Raw genomic sequence first — 18,132 nt, 5'->3', positions numbered from 1 at the left:
ATTAATTATAAATATTATAAATATAAAAATATTATAAATATTATAAATAATAGTCAATTTCATTTTAAAACATTTTTATTTTATTTATCTACATATCTACAAATTTTAAAATGTGGGAAATACAAATAAATAGTCACGAAATGAAAACAACACAAAAGAGGAAATGTACATTTTATTGCAATGATAAGTTTGGGATACTGATAAGAGTGATAAGAAATGAAGACATCCGTAAGACATAGAGCAAATTATGTGTTTTATAGTGAACAAGTTGATAAAATTTTTAAATAATAGTTGTTTTTTATCTATGTTTATTCATAAATAACTTTTTTTTGAACTCTTTTCTTTCGAGTTCTGTGATTTTAATAAAAACTTAAAAAGTATTTCTTTCTTTGCATTGCAGTTTGTGTTTGAAAAATTAAAAATATAGCACTGATGACTTGACCTGCCATGCCTATAAAGCAACAACTGTCTTCAAATATGAAATAGTGGCTACGTATATTAGATAATCTCGATTTACTTTATACCTGTGCTACTTATTTTTCTGTATTTAGCGTTTCTTAAGTATTTTTTTAGTCAGTTGCCATTTTTATCTATTTTTAAACATATTTAGTTTATGTGTTTTATAAATTTTTCCAACACTAATATCTTACACGTATTGTTTCTATGTTGTACTTCTTATGTTGCCGTTAATATACGCTCTTCATAAAATACAAATTTCTTTATAACAATTTCCGAATTTAGTAAAATTTCTCATCCAATATTATTGTTGGATTTTTTTTTAAACGTTGTTCTCTTAATAGCTATTAAAATGTTGGAAATAAATAGTGACGAAAGGGAAATAACACAGAAGAGGAAATGCTCATTTTATTGCAATGATAAAAATGGTATACTGATAAGAAATAAAGAACAGCTGCAAAACATACACCAAGTTACACGTTTTATAGTGGTAAGGGTGATACAAAATTTAAATTACAGTTATTTTTTTATAAATTGTTTTCTCTGTATTCTGATTTGTTGAGTTCTTTAACTTTAATAAGATTTTAAACATTTACGTTAAAATTTTTAAGTTTTATTTTAATATTTGTGATTGAAAAAGTCAAAAAAAATCAGCAATGACTTTGACACTGCTGTATCCAAATACAGGGTGCGCCAGAACTGGCGCCCCAGAGAAAAATGCCACGTAAGATAAGATACCAGGAACATGGAAAAAATATTTAAAATTATTCTGTCAAAAAAATTTGACATATATTTTTTGACCTTTGACATTTTTTTATGTCTATTTAATAAATTAATAATACTGATGATCTTGTTTATGTTTTTTTTATAATTATTTAGTAAAGGTACAAAAATTTTGCCAATAAAAGCCACAAATAATCTTAAACAGAGTTACAATTTAGGATACAGCTTCCTTATTTCCACTTCTAACAACTTGTAGCAAAAAAACTTGGAAAATTATTTTTCCAACAGAAATAAATAGAGTCAAAGTGCAAAATTTAAACTCTTATAACATCGAAATTTTAATAGAATTTTTTTAACATTTTTTCCATGCTCTTGGTATCATACGTTACGTGGCATTTTTCTCTGGGGCGCGAGTTCTGGCGCAGCCTGTATAGTTAGTGACTACGTATATTTGGCAAGGTAACCTTGACCAACTTTATACCTGTGACCCTTATTTTTGTATTTGTTTTTTTAGTATTTTGATTTATTTTTTACTACTTTTTCTTTATTTTTTAAGCTTTATCTTGAGTGCTAGGTAACCTTAGGTAACATTTTTATCTGTTTTCTACTTATCTTGTGTTTTTCATAAATTTAAGATTTAGAAAATATTTATTTTGTGATAACTGACACGAAATCTTAATTTATTTGGAGTAATTTAAATATTAATTTGGAAGGTCTCCAGATTCTCTTTTAGCAAATATCACGGCCAACTTGATTCTCTTCAAACATTTAAACTGTAATTAAATCATAAATAACTTATCCATAAATAGTAATAGTAAACCCATTACACCCTATATGGGTTTTATCATCGAATTACTTAGTTTTAACCGTTAGTTTAACTTTGTTTATACAAGGCGTACCAACTTGGAAGATAAAATTATTGTTATCCGTAGCAATTTTTCGATTACAAAACACGTTACACAAGCACTCAAATAAATCATCCAAGATATCGTTAAAATCGTCATCCACTTTCTCGAATGAGCAAATCGTTATCTTCGTTTTAACCAAACTTTCGTCATAGTGCACACAATTAAAATATCGCGGTCACGAGACATCCTACCCTTCCTCATTCCATCCCCTATTCTACGAAAAATTCCGACTTTCTTACCTCACGTAGTGTCTTGTGCGTGAAAATGGCCCCTATTTCCTTCTTGCGTAGGGTCCACACGGCTCATTTCGAGTCCCCTTCTTGTACCCATTCATTGTACCACCAGCAGCTGTTTGTAATTTGAAATCCAGTCAACCATGCGCAGTGAAAGATGTCGGACGCGTGTCGGACTTAGTGTGAATCGTCGTGATGGGTAAACCGAAGAAAAGTGAAAGCAAGAAAATGGCCGATTTGATAACAGAAAGGCGGAAAACCGGCCACTTGAAACGGTCGAAATCCGTGCGAGCGTCTCTGAGGTTCATCGGGGCGCGATTTCTTAAGCACCACGACGAAGACGCTATGCAGAAGACGCCGTCGATGTCGAGTTTGCACGACTACAAGAGGAATTTCTACGAGTATTCGATTATTCCCGAGGTTTTGGTGAAGGAGCCGGTGGAGACCATCCTCAAGACGCCCATGGTCAAGGACCAGAAGAAAGGGAAGAAGAAGGTGGTGACGACGCCGCCAGCGGTAGTGGCGCCCAAAGCAGCGCAGATCTTGCAAATTCCCATCAAGGAGAATTTCGAACCCATCAGTTTGCAGCCTGATGGGTACGAGGGGATTCCTCTGAGGAATGGAATGGAATGTCACCGTCAAGGACGCTACGAAGAATTCGGATATGATTATAGACAAAACGGTTTTTATAAAAATACGTTGAGGTTGTCCATTACGGCCTCTAGGAGGAAGAGGAATGCCTCGTTTTCGTCCACTTTGAGTAGGTGACCCCAAAAATTTCAATTTCGATTATTTGCATACCACAACACCAATTATCGAAAGTTTTCTCATTAGGAAAAAATAACTTAGATCCCACGTTATTTTCGCTTATTGTTACTAAAAGAGCCTTTTACTGCCTCTATATTCGGAATAGAGCTAATTAATCTCTGTTATAACCGTCAAAATTACTTTTCCTATCATTTTTTTATTATACCTTTCTCCATTTATACGTTTCACATTTGTGTTTTAAATAATGTTTTATGTATTTTATACATCAACATTAAAATTGCACATTTCTTACCCGGTAAGAGATTACCGCATTTAAATGCCCTCCTCTCTATAAAATTTGCTATACAGTGTGGGTTTAATTGACTTTTTTACAACATTTTATTTTGAGTGCAATTTGCCAAATTAATGTGTTTTTTTTCTGGTTATTTATTAATAGATTTCGTCTAAAAATCTTTGGTTTTTTAATAATATTTGGAGGCAATTTTTCGTTTATAATAGATTTTTCTATTTACTGTAGTTTAATTTCTTTGTTTATTGTCGGTATAAACGTTTTGTTGAGATTGTGGTTCGAATTATTGTTTTTTTAGATTAGCCTGTTTGTGTCCTGAAATAAGCTTTTTCTTTGCTACGTATTGAAATTATGACGAAATTGAGATAAAATAATACATCTGGTCACGATCTAAATGAAGCGTAATATTTTTTATTTGTAGAATTAACGGTTTCCATCTACAGTATGTCCCCGGATTGAGTTTACAAGAGGAAAGTTTTTTTATCTTTGATTTTACGCCAAAACTGCAAAGGAAAAAAAGTTTTTGCTTTACTTGAAACCAGCGAATCTGCAATTAAAACTTCATTATTCTAACTCAGCAGAAAGAGAAGTTCATTTTTCTCTTGATTTTGGACTTAATAATAATTTTTCTCTGCTTTTTAAGCCTTATCACATTGGCGGTTTTAATTATTTGACAACTATATGTCACTTTGACAAATAATTTATTAATTAAATAATTATTGTTCTTATTAAAAATGACGTTGGTTTTTATCTTAGAACTGTTTCTTTGAGTTGCTGTTTATTAAAATTATGTTTTTCACAAACATTTTTGTTTTTTAACTTGCGTAAACTCATTTGTCAAAGTGACATCATTCTCAAAATAATAAAACCACCAATGTGATAAGACTTAAAAAGCAGAGAAAAGTTATTCTTCCAAAATCAAGAGAAAAATTAACTTTTCTTTCTACTCAGTTTAAATAATAAAGTTTTAATTACAGATTGTAAACTCAATCTGGGGACATACTGTATATTGCCAACGTTTTTTTTACAAATCTTTAATAGTTATTTATTCGACAAGTTTGAGTGTAAATCGGACGCTTTATCTCACGAGAGGATTATTAAGCCACGAGTGTTAACGAAACAAATAAAATTGAAATTGAAAAAATGTTTTATTTCAAAAGTTTGAGGCATCTGCACCAACTTTTAATTATAAAACTTAAACATTAAGAAAAAAAAACATTAAGAACAAATCCTCTGACTTTGTTATATCATAAAACTTGACATTATAGTGCAACAATTGTTCATTTTAAGACTTACAATTTTTGTCCCTATTTATTCTGATCGTTTTTGATAAATTTTATCTAAAAGTCTCAGATTTTTTATTACTTGATAATTTTTAAAATTAGGTCTTTTTTGTTTCTCAATTTATGTAATTTTTTTAACATTTTCATTTTACGGTCTTTAAAAGATCTTTTTTCTTTCAATATAAATGTATCGTAAAAATCTTATATTTGTAGGTATACATATTACTATATTCATTATACGAACACTTTAAATTGTCGTTCAATTTATTGTTTAAGTTAAATTAGTAATAAATAATGAAGAGCTTGTGTCCCGAAATTAGTTTTTTAACACTACAGGAGAGTGTGACAAAACAAGGAAAAAAAACCAATTTTGTTAGATTTTGTCTTGAAGTCTCAGATTTTTTGATAATACATATTAGAAGCTAATTTTCTATTTTCTCATAAATTTCATTTTTGTTGTTTCTTAGTGCATTCGTTTTGTTCACTACTAGTGTATATTAACTATGCAGGCGCTTTGTTGAAATTGTGGTCCGAGTTATAGTTTCGGTTAAATTAATGATGCTACAAGACCCTGCGAAATACTTATATTTATCAGCTTATTTAATTTAAAGCTTAATTTTGCTTCGCGAGATTGAAATTGTGTTAAAATTGTCTTTGTCACAGAAGAAAAACTAATTTCTTTTTAATTCAGTTGAGAAAACGGTCACGATTTTCGCACGCTACTCTACGTTAGAATTTAGAAATGCTACTTTTTCCGTCCCGAGCTCTTGTAATTATCCTCGAACTACCTGACAAGTTAATTTTATAAATGCCCGATCCACAATTTCCCACTAGGATCATCCCTCACTCAGCCATGACCTTGTCAATCATCTTATCTTCCACCATCTAACAGGAAATGGTTCTAAAATTTATAACGTCACGCTATCGCTCTTTCCTTTTAAAAATTTAAAGCTATAGTTTGCGGTGTTGCAATGATTTCGAAACCGCATTAACCTGGTTATATCGCGACAAATGTTTAGATACGCCTATTGAGATTAACAAAAAGAGAAAAAAACAACACGACAAAACTATTACCATATCTTGCATGGGCGGTGTTAACACACACGCCGACAAAAGCTTTGCGTAATGGCTGTATTAGCAAGCCATGTGATGGATTTGTAGATGAAGAGAAATCTGAAAGAAAAATTAGTTAATTAAGTGAATAAACGGATCTTATCTTGCTTCCTGCATCGATTTATTTCGCTAGTTAGTCACTTTCACGTTGCTTCATTTTTTACCAAGTAAAACACCAATAGGGAATTTTACTACATTCTGGTGTTTATTGCAGTTTTACAACCTGGAAAGTGGTATAGGCCAAGAAAGGCAAAATGTAGGGGAAAAACTGGCTTTTATGTTTATTGGCCATTCGCACTAACCAGAAAAGTAGTACATTAATAATGCTAAAATATTTTCCAGCGAAAAAAATTATAATTTGCCAGAGTTGTAACCAAATCCTATTTGAAACCCTCGTTAAAAGTTCTTTGATCTGATCTATTTTTAAATTTCGCCCTATTTTTGTAAAGGTATTTAATAATTTTGCACTTTACATGACATTTGGATGAAAGATAAATCGTTATTACTGAAATTTAACGAAAACACGTGTTACTAAATAGCCAGTCGTTGCCCCTCATTTGTTAGATATTTTTATAATTTTTCGCAAAAGTATTCTCACTTGCCAATTTTTATATTAATTATTATTTTTTCTTACATTATAATTATGTTGTATTTTCTTAAAACTAAAAAAGAGACATGGAATGTTTCAATTTTACAACGTAGCACCGAAAAATGCACTGTGCGAAATTGAAATTTATTTTTTCACTTTAAACCATTAAGACAATTGGTTCGATTTTTATATTATTTAAATGCGACCATATTTCAATCTGGAAGTGATGGTTATTGCTTTCGTTCATTAAAATAAGATTGCGTTTTATTGCATTTTAATGAACTGCAAGTCGATTGTGTAATAGGATGCATTAATCAATAAATTTGAGGTGATTCTGTTTTTAGAAAACGAATTAGAAATTCATATTTTGTTCTTGTGAACCTTGCCGTGCCCACAGATCTTTCTTAATATTTATGCACTTGTGGTGTAATTTTCGTAGTAAAAATTGATCTTGAAAGGGTTTGTTCATTTCCCTTGTCCCGTAAAAACTCGCTAATTCAATTTCCCGGTTCTATTAATAAGTAAACTGTTTATTATTCCTGCGACGCGCGGACCCTTTTCCGGCTGAGTCCCCAAATCGAATTAATCCAAGTCCAGGTGAATTCTTGGCTGAGATTAGCTGTATCTCTCGTGAATTTGCATAGATATATACCCAGTGTTTGTCTCATTACCAAACTGGGTTAGCAGTGGGCAAATCAGTAGGATGGTGTGGTAATTAGTCGAGAGAAAAACGCTCCAAGTTGTGTGTTTAATGAAGGTAAATGCAGGTGCTTATCCAATTGAGTTCATTAGACGCGTCTTATTTGTTTAAAGCAATTATTTAATTTGCCGAGAAGACAGTTTCAAACGATAACCTTGTTAAGGCAATTGATAACATAAAGAGTTTATTCCGGTCTAATTTCTTATTATTTTATCTCGCTTCAATGGAATGAAAATGAGGGAATTTCAAACAATTATGATTTATTAGAGGAGAGATTGAAACCTGTTTCACGTTGCCGTTCACACCTTTTTTCATTGTTGTACAGCGACCCACGCTCAGGATTTAATTCTATAATTACTGCCAGTTTCTAAGCTTAGAGAATTGAAATCGTATTCACACAAAGAAACCCTTTTTCGCCCACTCACGCACATTCGCCAAGTTTTTTAACACTTTTTTAAATACTCCAAAATCTAGTATATTTTTATTCGCTTATTCGCATATTCACTAAATCGCGAATTCGCTTAAATATTTTACAATTTGTTGTGTTTGTATTTAACCGAAATCTTTTAAATCCTTTTCACTCACCCATTTTAATACATAAATACTTTAAGTAAACTAACCAACAATTCGCATATTCGCCAAATCGCTTATTCGCAAATTTGAAACATAATCTATCCTAACTTAACTACGCTGCATATTTTACAATTTGCTGTTTTAGAATTTATTTATGTTTGATTTAATTAATATATTACTTTCTAAACCCCTTTTTTTAAATTTTAAATTGACATTTCATTATATCGCAACATTTTTGCACATCCGTAGCCTCTGTCTAAATTATTTAGTTACGTTTACGTCTTTATGTAACCAGTTTGTAGCAATAAAATTAATAATAAATAGTCATTTGTAATGCAAAAATTGATAATAATTGACGTAATTCTTTTATTTGAATTTTTTATTATGCATGTATTTTTGTTGTTTATAATTTTTGAAGTAATATTGTTTGTTTGACTTAAACGCTGTCATTTGTCACGTTTTTGTTGATGCAGATCAGTATTCGATTTAATTTTAGCCCAATTTCTGCGAATTTTAAGTTATGTTGTCAATTTTAATAATTTTGGGAATTTAAACATTCACACAACGCTTTGTTTGTTTTTTATTGAGACCAGATGTTCATTTATTTATTGTTGCCCCAACTTTTTTATTTTGTTTTGTTTTGTTAAGTTTTTTTCTTATTTTTTTGACAGAGCTCCCCCCGGTGCCTAGCGACTCTGAAATGGAGGTGGCTAGCCTGCCCACAAACACAAATTTACCCCCGGTAGGCCACAAACCCAGTAAAAAAGAAGCGAAATTGATGCAACAACGTCTCGAACGTTTAGCAAAGGTCAACATACATTTACACGGTAAGAAAACCTCTAAAAGCTTCTCTGACAAAAAAAATACTCAATCATCCGAGTCGGAATGACTTCTCAAGTTCACAACCCCCAGCAATACAAGACTTGTTTTTTATTCATTTTTCCAACACCAAACTGAAATACGAACTGCAATTCCGGGGGTGGATCCGCCGGGTTAGGATAAACTCGTGCAATAACATTTTTCCTTCGTTTGCCAGTAAAGAGTAATTTTATTTCAGTGCAATCGCGGAAATTCTGATTACTACGATCGACGGGTTTCCATGCTAGGGTCGTTTTTCTCGGTTTAATTATCCACAGTGATTGTTTCGCAATTTTTGGGCGACTGCGACTTTTTGACGAAACAATTTCGGAGGAATTTATTTACTTTCGGTTACAGTTCCTTTGGGAGAAGCTTTTGCAAAATTAATTTCGTTTTTGCTTTAATAAATCATAATGGAAACGAACACCAAAACGCAACTTGTCCTCGTACACAATATCTAGACCTTTAATAATAAATTACAGTGCGGAAATGAGTCACTGATATCATATTAAGGAAAATTATTTCCATCTGCGACAGTCTCGAAATTTTTTGTTGATATATTTGGAATAAATATTTATTTTAATAAACTTATTTTTCTCTTAATCACCTTCAAAGAGAACCGTTTATTCTTCTGTTGCGTTGTTATCCCTCTTATCTCTCATATTATGTAACCTTTCCCGTTGCTTATCTCCCGTGCAAAATAAATAAAATCAACATAGTCTTCCTCGTGTGTCTTTACTAACAGAAAACACTTTTTCTAAACGGCCATTCTTACAATTGAATAAATTTAAAATTTCCAAGTATTGATTTTGCCCGTAATTTGTTTTAAAGTAGCAGCCGACAAAGCATCTAAGTGGAGTATTATCGAACAAACTTGTGAATATTTATCACAGCAAGAGGAACTTTTCGATTTGGAGCAAATTTTCGCCGCGATTTGATTACATTTCACCAACGACGCTTATTTGGCGTTCACTTTTAATTATTATAGACTTGGTGTAATTCCTCGGACGTGGTCACCGTTCATTAAAACTTCTCGCATTATTACATTTTGATGAGGATGTTAAACGCCTTAAGTGGTGACCCAATCACCATCAAATTTATTACTTATCACTCTTTTTCAGCCCTATTTGCTGCAGTGGAACACGGACATTTGGAAAAAGCACGCACTATTCTCGAATCCACCGACGTTGATGTGAACAGGTGAGTCAGCCCCTGAAGTTTAGGCAACCAGTAATACATTTCATCCATAGTTTTAGTCTCGGGGGTAGTATAGGTGTCTTTTAATTAAATTGGACTACACCTCGGGGTTATATAAGCGTTTATTACCGACGAAATGCCATCAGCATCAGAAATAGAGTTAATTAAGCACGAGCATGGAATTTCTATCACACTTAATAACGACAAAGACATGGATGATATATTTCAAAAACGCGAAATGGGAGTTGTGAGGGATTTTCGAACAAGCGACTTGGTCACTGTAAATCTGATTTGGAAAATTTTGCTCTGAAAGGTCAAGAGCTGGATCGCAAAGGCGGACAAAAGCCACTCCGTGTAATTAATTCATCACGAATTGAAAGTATTTTTAATTTATTTAAGAGTAGAAGTCGAAACGAAAGAATTTTTTGCTCTTAGTGACATATTTAGAAAATTGAGTCTTGTTATGTGCCACTTCTAAAAATATTAGTTAATTCATTTTGTTCAAGATTACTTTTGCTTTTTTTGCTTAAATTTTAATTTTTAAGTGCCATATTTTTAAAATTTTTTGCACAAAATTAAAAACTAATTAATTATCTCAAGTAAAACGCGATTTTGTGATGACATTTTAAAAATAATAAAAATTGATTTTGATTTTTCAACTCTTTTATTTTCCTCGTGGTCGTTAAATTTTACGATACTATCCTTATTCACGTCTCACTTAATTAATTTTGTTCCCTTTGAACTTCTCATGTATTTGGTTCGAGAAATCTGTAAAGTCATGTCTTTTCAAATGTTTCAATGTCTTTCGTGCAAATTGCAATACTTCCTTTTGAATAAAATTAAAGCACCTGTTTTTGACACTAATTAACTACTTTTATGTATGAAAAGGAAATTAAAATTTTTTGTTGTTTGAATAGAGCTAAATAAATCACCGGATGTGGCTAGTAGCATCTATTTTCACTAAAATAAAAATAAAATGTGACCCAAATCGATATTTTTATTTATTTTTAACTACAAAAAACGAAATTCAATACATGTGAAAAACTAAGAAAAATGCCAGCGATGCTTTTAATGTAGCAATTTATTTAGTGGCTGCCTTCGCCAATTCAATTTCTCTCTCCCACGCGGCAAAAATTAAATTTTACCTTTTTCGAATCGATTCCGGTTTGTTTTTCAATCATTCATTTCCAATAGCCAATCAGATTAAATAGTTAATGAGACGTTTTCTGTTCTAGTTTAAATAATGACGGCCTGTCCCCCCTCGACGTCGCCGTTTTAAGTAATAACAGACCTTTGGTGAAAATGCTTGTCGGTTTCGGTGCCAAAGAGGGTCACAGATGTAAGTAAAAATTGTCTACGTAAACAAAATCTCCAACTTTTATTAGTTTCAAACCCCGACAAATTGGGATCTCATCTCAAACAACTACTCGGGGAGGCTGAAATGAGGCTACAGGAACTCGGAGGGTTGCTAGAAGAACCTTGTGGGGCTCCACTCAACACCCGAGCTTCGTTCTCCAGTATTATAGGCAATGCGTACCCCACATCGGCGATGACAGGGTGTGCAGGAGGCGATAATGATAAACAAGCTATAGCGTGGAGTCGGAGGGCTAAAACTCTCAAAAGACTTGTCCTAGGTTTCGCCCAAGCTAGGCCCCCCGACCCTCCTTCGTTAGTAGCCCTTGATATTACCTCCCTGTCTTCGGTTTCAATGCGACTCCAGGAACCAACAACGAACGATTCGCCCATCACAACCAAATTTAAAGGTTTGAAGGTTGGGTTTGTGACTGACCATGGGGTGTTTCATGGGTTGGTTTTTAGTTCAATGGTCGACTCGGCCCGATTTTAGCCTAATTTCCGGCGAAAAAGAGATTCTGGACATGTCCAAGACCAGTTGTAGTATAGAATTGACTCAGGGTAGGAGGTACTATTTTCGGGCGGCTTGTGGCAACTTGAAGGGCTATGGGACGTTTCTAACTTCAACACCGTCATCGGTAGTACCATCAACGTGGCGAGAAGTTGATAATAAAAAGTCAAGGTTTGATCGATGTACGATTTTTGGTTTGGCTTTTAAAACTCTTGGATATTGTAGGTTTGATGGGAGGTTGCGCCAGTTGGAGCACCTCATGGAGGAGGTGAAGCAGGTGAGGCCCGGGAGCGAGATTCTTGAGACTCCTGGCCCCCAGAGGCGTACCCAACGCAAAAAAACCACAATTAAACAACTCTTCACCGCTGCTAGCAAGTTCCAGAAGAACCTCCGACGTGGTATTTACCTCGCGTGTATTCTCTACCACGAGGATAAGGTCCTAGTGACCAACGAGGATTTTTTGCCTGTGATAGAAATCGACGAGACTTTTCCCAGTTGCATTCACACGGATCTTCACTGGTTGATGAAGGTTTCGTGTAGTTGGGATGACACCAAGTCGTTGCGGAGCGATATGGAGAAGAACGCCTCTTCGGCGATACATTTCCGGACCAAACTCCTATCGGCAGTACTCCAAATGCAATCTTCATTGTGTTTGCAAGATTTAGGCCAGTTGTACTACCGGCCGTTGCGGGATTCGCAAGGAACGGTCGTGTTAAGTACCGTTAATTATGTGAAAACGCCCAAAAGTGTGTCGGTTTTGAACTCGAGGTGGTTACCGATGAATAAAGTCTTCAAGAAAATGGTACTAGGGGATGACCATAGCATTTCGGAGATTCTAATGGCGTCGATCCAGGAACAGATCAATTATCACCAAGTGTCGAGTTTGAAACTGAGCAAGGGCTTGTATTTGGCGTACTTGAAGATGCAGAGCTCGGTGGACTTGATCCAAGTGGTGGTGTCGGCAAAGTCGCCTAATATGTTGCCCCATTGCAAGATTAGAGACAATCCGCACGTTTCTGCGTAAGTATTTTGAGAAATTTAAAGATGGGATTCGAATTTTGGTTGTAGGGAGGAATGGGAGTACTTGAAGCAACAACACTTGCCAGACTTGACCGACAACGCCACCGAGCAACAACGAACCTTCCTCGAGCTGGTGACAAGTGCCGCCAAACGCCTTTTCAACTACATGGATATCAGTAGTGAGGACGCGAGCAGTCACCGTTTGTACGACACCGAAGTCATTGACTTGACCGACGAAGTCAGCTTTATCGTGGTGTGTCCCTCGGCGGAGTTCTCCTGTTCCGTTCCCGGCCAGAGGGAGATTCTCCTCCAAAGAGGCGATTTACTCAGTCTCCCGATCCAAGTCTTCGAAATGATTCACCTCAACACGTACCAAAACAGCATCATCAAGAAGTACTCGAAATTGAGCTGTCTCCTTGAACTCGACGCTGCTACAGCCAATCACCTCCACCGTGAAGCCTTCTCCAACAGTGAGGTCGCCATAGCTAAAGAGAGATTGACCAGATTGCAAGACCTCCAATCCAAATTGAACCAGATTTGGAAGACTGTACGCTGGTTAATGGATGTGATTACGTTTGCTCGTGATAGAATCACGTGTGGGATTTCCATGAGGTACATTTTAGACAAGGAAATCGGGTGTACTAGTCCCAAGAGGAGTCTCCTTCAAATTCCTCCACGAGAAAGCAAGGTTGTTAAAAGCACCCCTGGGCGTGGTTCCTGGCCAGGCCCCGGCTGTAGCAACAATATAAACCCTCCAAACTCCCTAATGAACGAGTTTAGTAAAAGTGAGCAACACTTGAGTACCAATGAAGCATCATCTCAGTACTTGAGTGCTTGTAGTGACACCGAATCGCGCAAAAACAGTGACAGTTATAATAGTGATTTTTTCACCGAAAGGTTACCACCGTCACGTAGTGAAGACATGTTATTTGCAATACCAACAACATCAAATCACCGGTGCCGTGCAAGTACTGTTTCAAGTGTCTCCGCGTCGACTAGTCCCCTACTAAGTGTGCGACCTCTCTATGGCGGTAGCCTAGTCAGTGTAAACACCATAAACACAACAAATACTTCAGATAGCCTCCATAGTTTAAGTTCGGACAGTGAGGGGAACCCAATTACGTCAACTCCTCACAAAATCAAACATCGCCCCAAAATGGTACCCTCACGCAGTATGACAAACGTCAAACAAAATATCCTAGATGTGAGTACCAAATCGGAGCGGTACCGCCCCAAACACCTCAACCTGGAACCCAACCTGGAAACCGGTCTGTCCAAAAGTCTGTCAAACCTCATGAGTACCACTTATCTCAAACCGCTCGAAAACGTGAAACGCGAACCTGATACACTCTTCAAGGTACCATCCGAGGTCCCAACCAGTTCCAAGGAACTCCAATCGGGGATTCTCCAAGTCTACGCCGCCTACGAGACAGGTCTCGCGAGTGGTACCTCTCTCAAACTGCATGTCACGCCACGAACCACCGCTCGAGAGGTCGTCGATTTAGTGGTGAAACAATTGAACATGGCTGTGGTCTTGAAGGGCAAAGACGGGCCGATTTACCCCGCTGATAAGTTGAAAAACTTCTGTCTTGTTGCTGTGATTGGTGCTCGGGAAAGGTGTCTCCGGGACGACTTCAAGCCTCTTCAGTTGCAAAATCCGTGGAGGAAGGGGCGGCTTTACGTGAGGCAAAAGCACGATGTCTTGGCGGCGTTGGAACACAGTAGCAAACACAGCGCTATTATTTAGGAGAGTTTGACTTTAATCAATTTCGTGGTGCTATTGAGGGTTGCAAACCTAATTATGATTGTTGTTTGGAACCTAAACCTGATTACGTTGTATGATACTGTGATGATAAGATTGATATCAAAATTTTCTAATTCTCCATCCATTTTTGAAGATATTTTCGAAAAATTTTGTGCAATAGCGTCCTAAGATTTGATTTTGACGTCCAACTGTTGCTCACTTCTTGGGTTTCTCGAGGATTATGAACACCAATGACAAGTATTAGAAAATGCTAAATGTTAGTCTAGAGAGTTTTCAAAATGTATAATGCGTGTTATTTATTAAACAATGTGCTAATATTCACACTATATCATAGCGTTTATGTGTTCATGGATTTTTTAACGAGTTTTGTTAAGTTCGCGCTGGAACTTTTTAGTACAAATATTTTATTGTGTTACGTAATTTTATAAGTGTAAATAGATTGATTGTCTTGTATAGAGAAAGTTTATTGAAATACAGTGCAATTAAAAAATATGCATGTAAATAAATTATTTTCCGGATAATGAAGACTTCCTTCAATATGTGGAAATGCTAGGCTAGGAGAGGTATTTTTTCAATGCATTGTATGACCGTTGTAATGCACAAAATGTCTTGAAATGTTTTAAATGAAGTGTATAGAAAGACTAAATAAATATGTTAACAAATTTGAACAGTTTTTCTAAAAATAATCATTACAAAACACATTTATCTCCCTCCTGTTTCAACCTAATCGAGGAAATTTGTCACGCTCATGCTATATATAATTTAAACAACATTGTTAACACTCCTAGTAGAATTCAGGTTGTGCACAAAAGTAATTTACAATGTGGTGGTTTTTCCTCCTTTTACTTTTCACCCCCATTGTCTTTTTTATTTTTTTATATCGAACTCAGAAACACTGGGAGAGGAGAGGACTGAAGCAGAAGAATATGGGCCTCACGATACCAGACAACTGGGCCGAAAGTAAATACCCCATCACTTTTCCTGATTACGTTCTAAAATTTTACGAAATGTTCCCCACCAGAAGGTAACTCATATTTTTTTAATTCATTTATTCAAGCTCAAAAAATCTTTACACATTTTTGGGCCAAGTATAACAAAGAAGGCTTTGCAAAAATCTAGGTTCAAAAATCAGGGATTTTTTTTGTATATTATTTTCTTTTTAATTTTATTAGCAAAACGTTGATTTTTTTTTATCAAGTCCAACGTGCTTAATTACTATTTCAAATCATAACTGATAAAAACTGTAAACTGAATTGCCTGAAAAATTTTCAGGTACGTGGGTTATTACACCTTGTCGAACCCGAGCCTTTTCATCCGTGACCTCGACCTAATCAAGCAAATCATAGTCAAAGACTTTGAGTATTTCACTGATCACCAGCACTTTATTTGGGAGGAGAACGACCCTCTCTGGAGCCAAAACCTCTTCTCCTTGAAGGGCCAAAAGTGGCGCGAAATGCGTACGACCCTCAGCCCCACGTTCACCAGCAGCAAAATCAAATACATGTTCACTCTAGTACTGAAAAACGGCGAGCAATTCGTTCAGTATTTCCTCGACAAAAACGAGGATTTCATGCAATTTGAAATGAAGGATATTTTCACGCGTTTCACTAACGACGTTATCGCCAGTAGTGCGTTTGGCGTTGAATTCGACTCCTTGCGAGAGCCGGAGAACGAGTTTTATTTGATGAGCAAAGCTGTGACTGATTTTACCGGATTTTGGAAAATTCTGGCCGGCTCTTTGTACTTTCTGATGCCTTCGGTCGCAAAGTTTTTCAATATAAGTTTGTTTCCGAAGAAAGGGAGCGATTTTTTCAACAATTTGGTCAAAAGTAACATTCAAAGTCGTCTCCAACATGGAATTGTGCGTCCAGACATGATCAATATTATGCTAGAAGCGCGCAAACATGGCCTCAAACACGAGGAAACCCCGACGCAAGACACCGGTTTTGCCACAATTGAAGAATCCGAAATTGGCAAAAGTGGGAAAGTTAAGAAGGAAATAACCGACGATGACATCACTTCCCAAGCTCTCGTTTTTATTTTCGCCGGTTTTGAGACCGTTTCCTCAATGATGTGCTTTCTGAGCTACGAACTTGCCCTTAATCCCGACATCCAGAAACGCCTCATCCAGGAAATCGACCAAACTCTGGACTCATGTGATGGCCACGTGACCTATGAGGCTCTCATGGGTATGAAATACCTCGACATGGTCTTGACGGAAAGTCTCCGGAAATGGCCGGTTTCGGCCGGTATGGACCGCGTTTGCACCAAGGAGTACGTGATCGAGCCAAAACTACCCGGGGAAAACCCGGTGAGGGTCGACAAGGGTACTACGATCTTGGTTCCAGTTTTTGCCATCCAACGGGATCCGAAATATTATCCAAATCCGGAGAAATTTGATCCGGAACGGTTCAGTGATGGGAATAAGGGGAAAGTCGTACCTTATACGTTTATGCCTTTTGGGGCCGGACCAAGGAGTTGCATTGGGACAAGGTTTGCGATTATGGAAACCAAAGTTTTGTTTTTCTCGATCTTGAGGCATTTTGAGATCGTGAGAGTGGAGAAAACAGCGGTGCCGATTAGGGGGATCCCCCAGCAAATTACCTTGTCTTCGGCTGATGGGTTCTGGTTAGGTTTCAAGCGAAGGGTTAAGGTCTAGGGGGAAATTTTAGTGAAATAAAATTGGATTATAATTACTGTGTTTTAATTTGTCTCATGGGCGCCGACTTTTCATATTTTCAGTGGGTGCACAAACAAAAAACTTGATAAATTAATCGTCTTTAAAGCAATACAAATAACATAACATACTTTTTTGTATACGCTCCCGAAAACAGCTGTTTTAGGAACTCATTTGAGTCCCTAAAATGAGTCTTTTCCGGACTCAATGAAATAGTACGCAAAAAGGTTATTTTAGGTACTTAGTCCCCAAAAACAGTTTTTGCGGACAAAAAATAAAATTGGTTACTTACTATGATAACGAATTTTTTTTAATTAGTAAGAGGTGTGAATTCGTGTATTGGAAGCTTTAACAAAAAAATCTTGTATGCACCACGTACGCAATAGGTTTTAGGTGACTCCTCTCATTAAAGACTATTTTGCGTACTTGACACATAAATAGCTATTTTTCAGATCTTTTATACATATATTGGTATAACTGGCAGAATTTTCTTCTTCTTTATTTTTGCTGAATTTAATGTATGTATGTATATTTAGAACATTTAAAAACAATATAATTTTTCGTATAGTACAATAGAAAATATCAATAAATAACAGTAAAAAAAATACAAAAGTGGTTAATGTATGTATACAATAAAAAGTGTAAAAAATTGTATATGTTCAAAGTTGTAAAATACCTTTTGTTGAATGAAAAATTGATGCAAAAATTGTTAAATTTAAAAAAAAAATTTGGAAACAATAGTAAAAAAAAATTTTTTGTTTGTAAATCGAGTACTAAACACAACTTGGGGGTATCAACTTTTAGTTAATTAATAACAATTAATTTGAGGTAAGAAAAATTAGGGTATGCAAAAATCTAAATTGTTTCAAAAATTCTGAAAAAGTTGGAAAAAATGTTTTTATCATTTTGATGAAGATTACACAATGTTCAGAAACAATGAATTCCTTTGTTAAACTTTGATCAATCGGTCCGAGAAAACAGTTTGATGGATCGATTTAAAAATTTAGAGCTATTAGGGGTTCATTAATATAACAAAAAAAGTTGCTTTTTTACTTTTCTTTAAATCAATGGTGCGAGTGGAAATTTTTTTTCAAAAAATCGTATATACATATTGTA

The 18,132-nt window shown here is 35.4% G+C and overlaps 2 protein-coding genes across 5 annotated transcripts in view; both read left to right on the top strand.

Annotated features, from left to right (window-relative positions):
- Nucleotides 1-15,002, top strand: part of LOC123016459 (ankyrin repeat and fibronectin type-III domain-containing protein 1) — a 70,748-nt gene extending 55,746 nt beyond the window's left edge. For 2 of the 4 annotated variants that reach the window (XM_044416868.1, XM_044416871.1), the window contains 6 exons: nt 8,307-8,462; nt 9,615-9,693; nt 10,926-11,029; nt 11,076-11,453; nt 11,509-12,574; nt 12,623-15,002. In XM_044416868.1, the coding sequence (XP_044272803.1) occupies nt 8,307-8,462; nt 9,615-9,693; nt 10,926-11,029; nt 11,076-11,453; nt 11,509-12,574; nt 12,623-14,321 (3,482 nt within the window). In that variant the 3' untranslated portion in view covers nt 14,322-15,002. Of the gene's footprint in view, nt 1-2,239; nt 3,081-8,306; nt 8,463-9,614; nt 9,694-10,925; nt 11,030-11,075; nt 11,454-11,508; nt 12,575-12,622 lie in introns of those variants that run through there. The other 2 variants (XM_044416870.1, XM_044416869.1) reach the window with 2 other exon arrangements.
- A 130-nt stretch (nt 15,003-15,132) lies between these two features.
- On the top strand, nt 15,133-17,032 carry LOC123016464 (cytochrome P450 9e2-like). Its single transcript, XM_044416877.1, has 2 exons — nt 15,133-15,363; nt 15,612-17,032. Exons 1-2 carry the CDS (start codon nt 15,161-15,163, stop codon nt 16,996-16,998), a joined length of 1,590 nt encoding a protein of 529 aa, XP_044272812.1. The 5' UTR covers nt 15,133-15,160; the 3' UTR covers nt 16,999-17,032.
- The last annotated feature ends 1,100 nt before the right edge of the window (nt 17,033-18,132 follow it).

The sequence above is a fragment of the Tribolium madens genome, unplaced genomic scaffold (assembly GCF_015345945.1).
Source record: "Tribolium madens isolate multiple individuals breed KSU strain unplaced genomic scaffold, Tmad_KSU_1.1 Scaffold_1;HRSCAF=32;Tcas5.2_LG8, whole genome shotgun sequence".
In the NCBI taxonomy this organism is placed as follows: domain Eukaryota; kingdom Metazoa; phylum Arthropoda; class Insecta; order Coleoptera; family Tenebrionidae; genus Tribolium; species Tribolium madens.
The sequence above is the reverse complement of the archived record's forward strand: the minus strand, read 5'-3'. Positions and strand labels throughout refer to the sequence as shown.

Bases quoted from the DNA above. Each gene is read 5' to 3' on its own strand.
- LOC123016464 (XM_044416877.1), top strand. From the start codon at position 15,161: ATGTGGTGGTTTTTCCTCCTTTTACTTTTCACCCCCATTGTCTTTTTT. The intron at 15,364-15,611 runs GTAACTCATATT...AAAAATTTTCAG, and splicing joins GAAATGTTCCCCACCAGAAG to GTACGTGGGTTATTACACCT.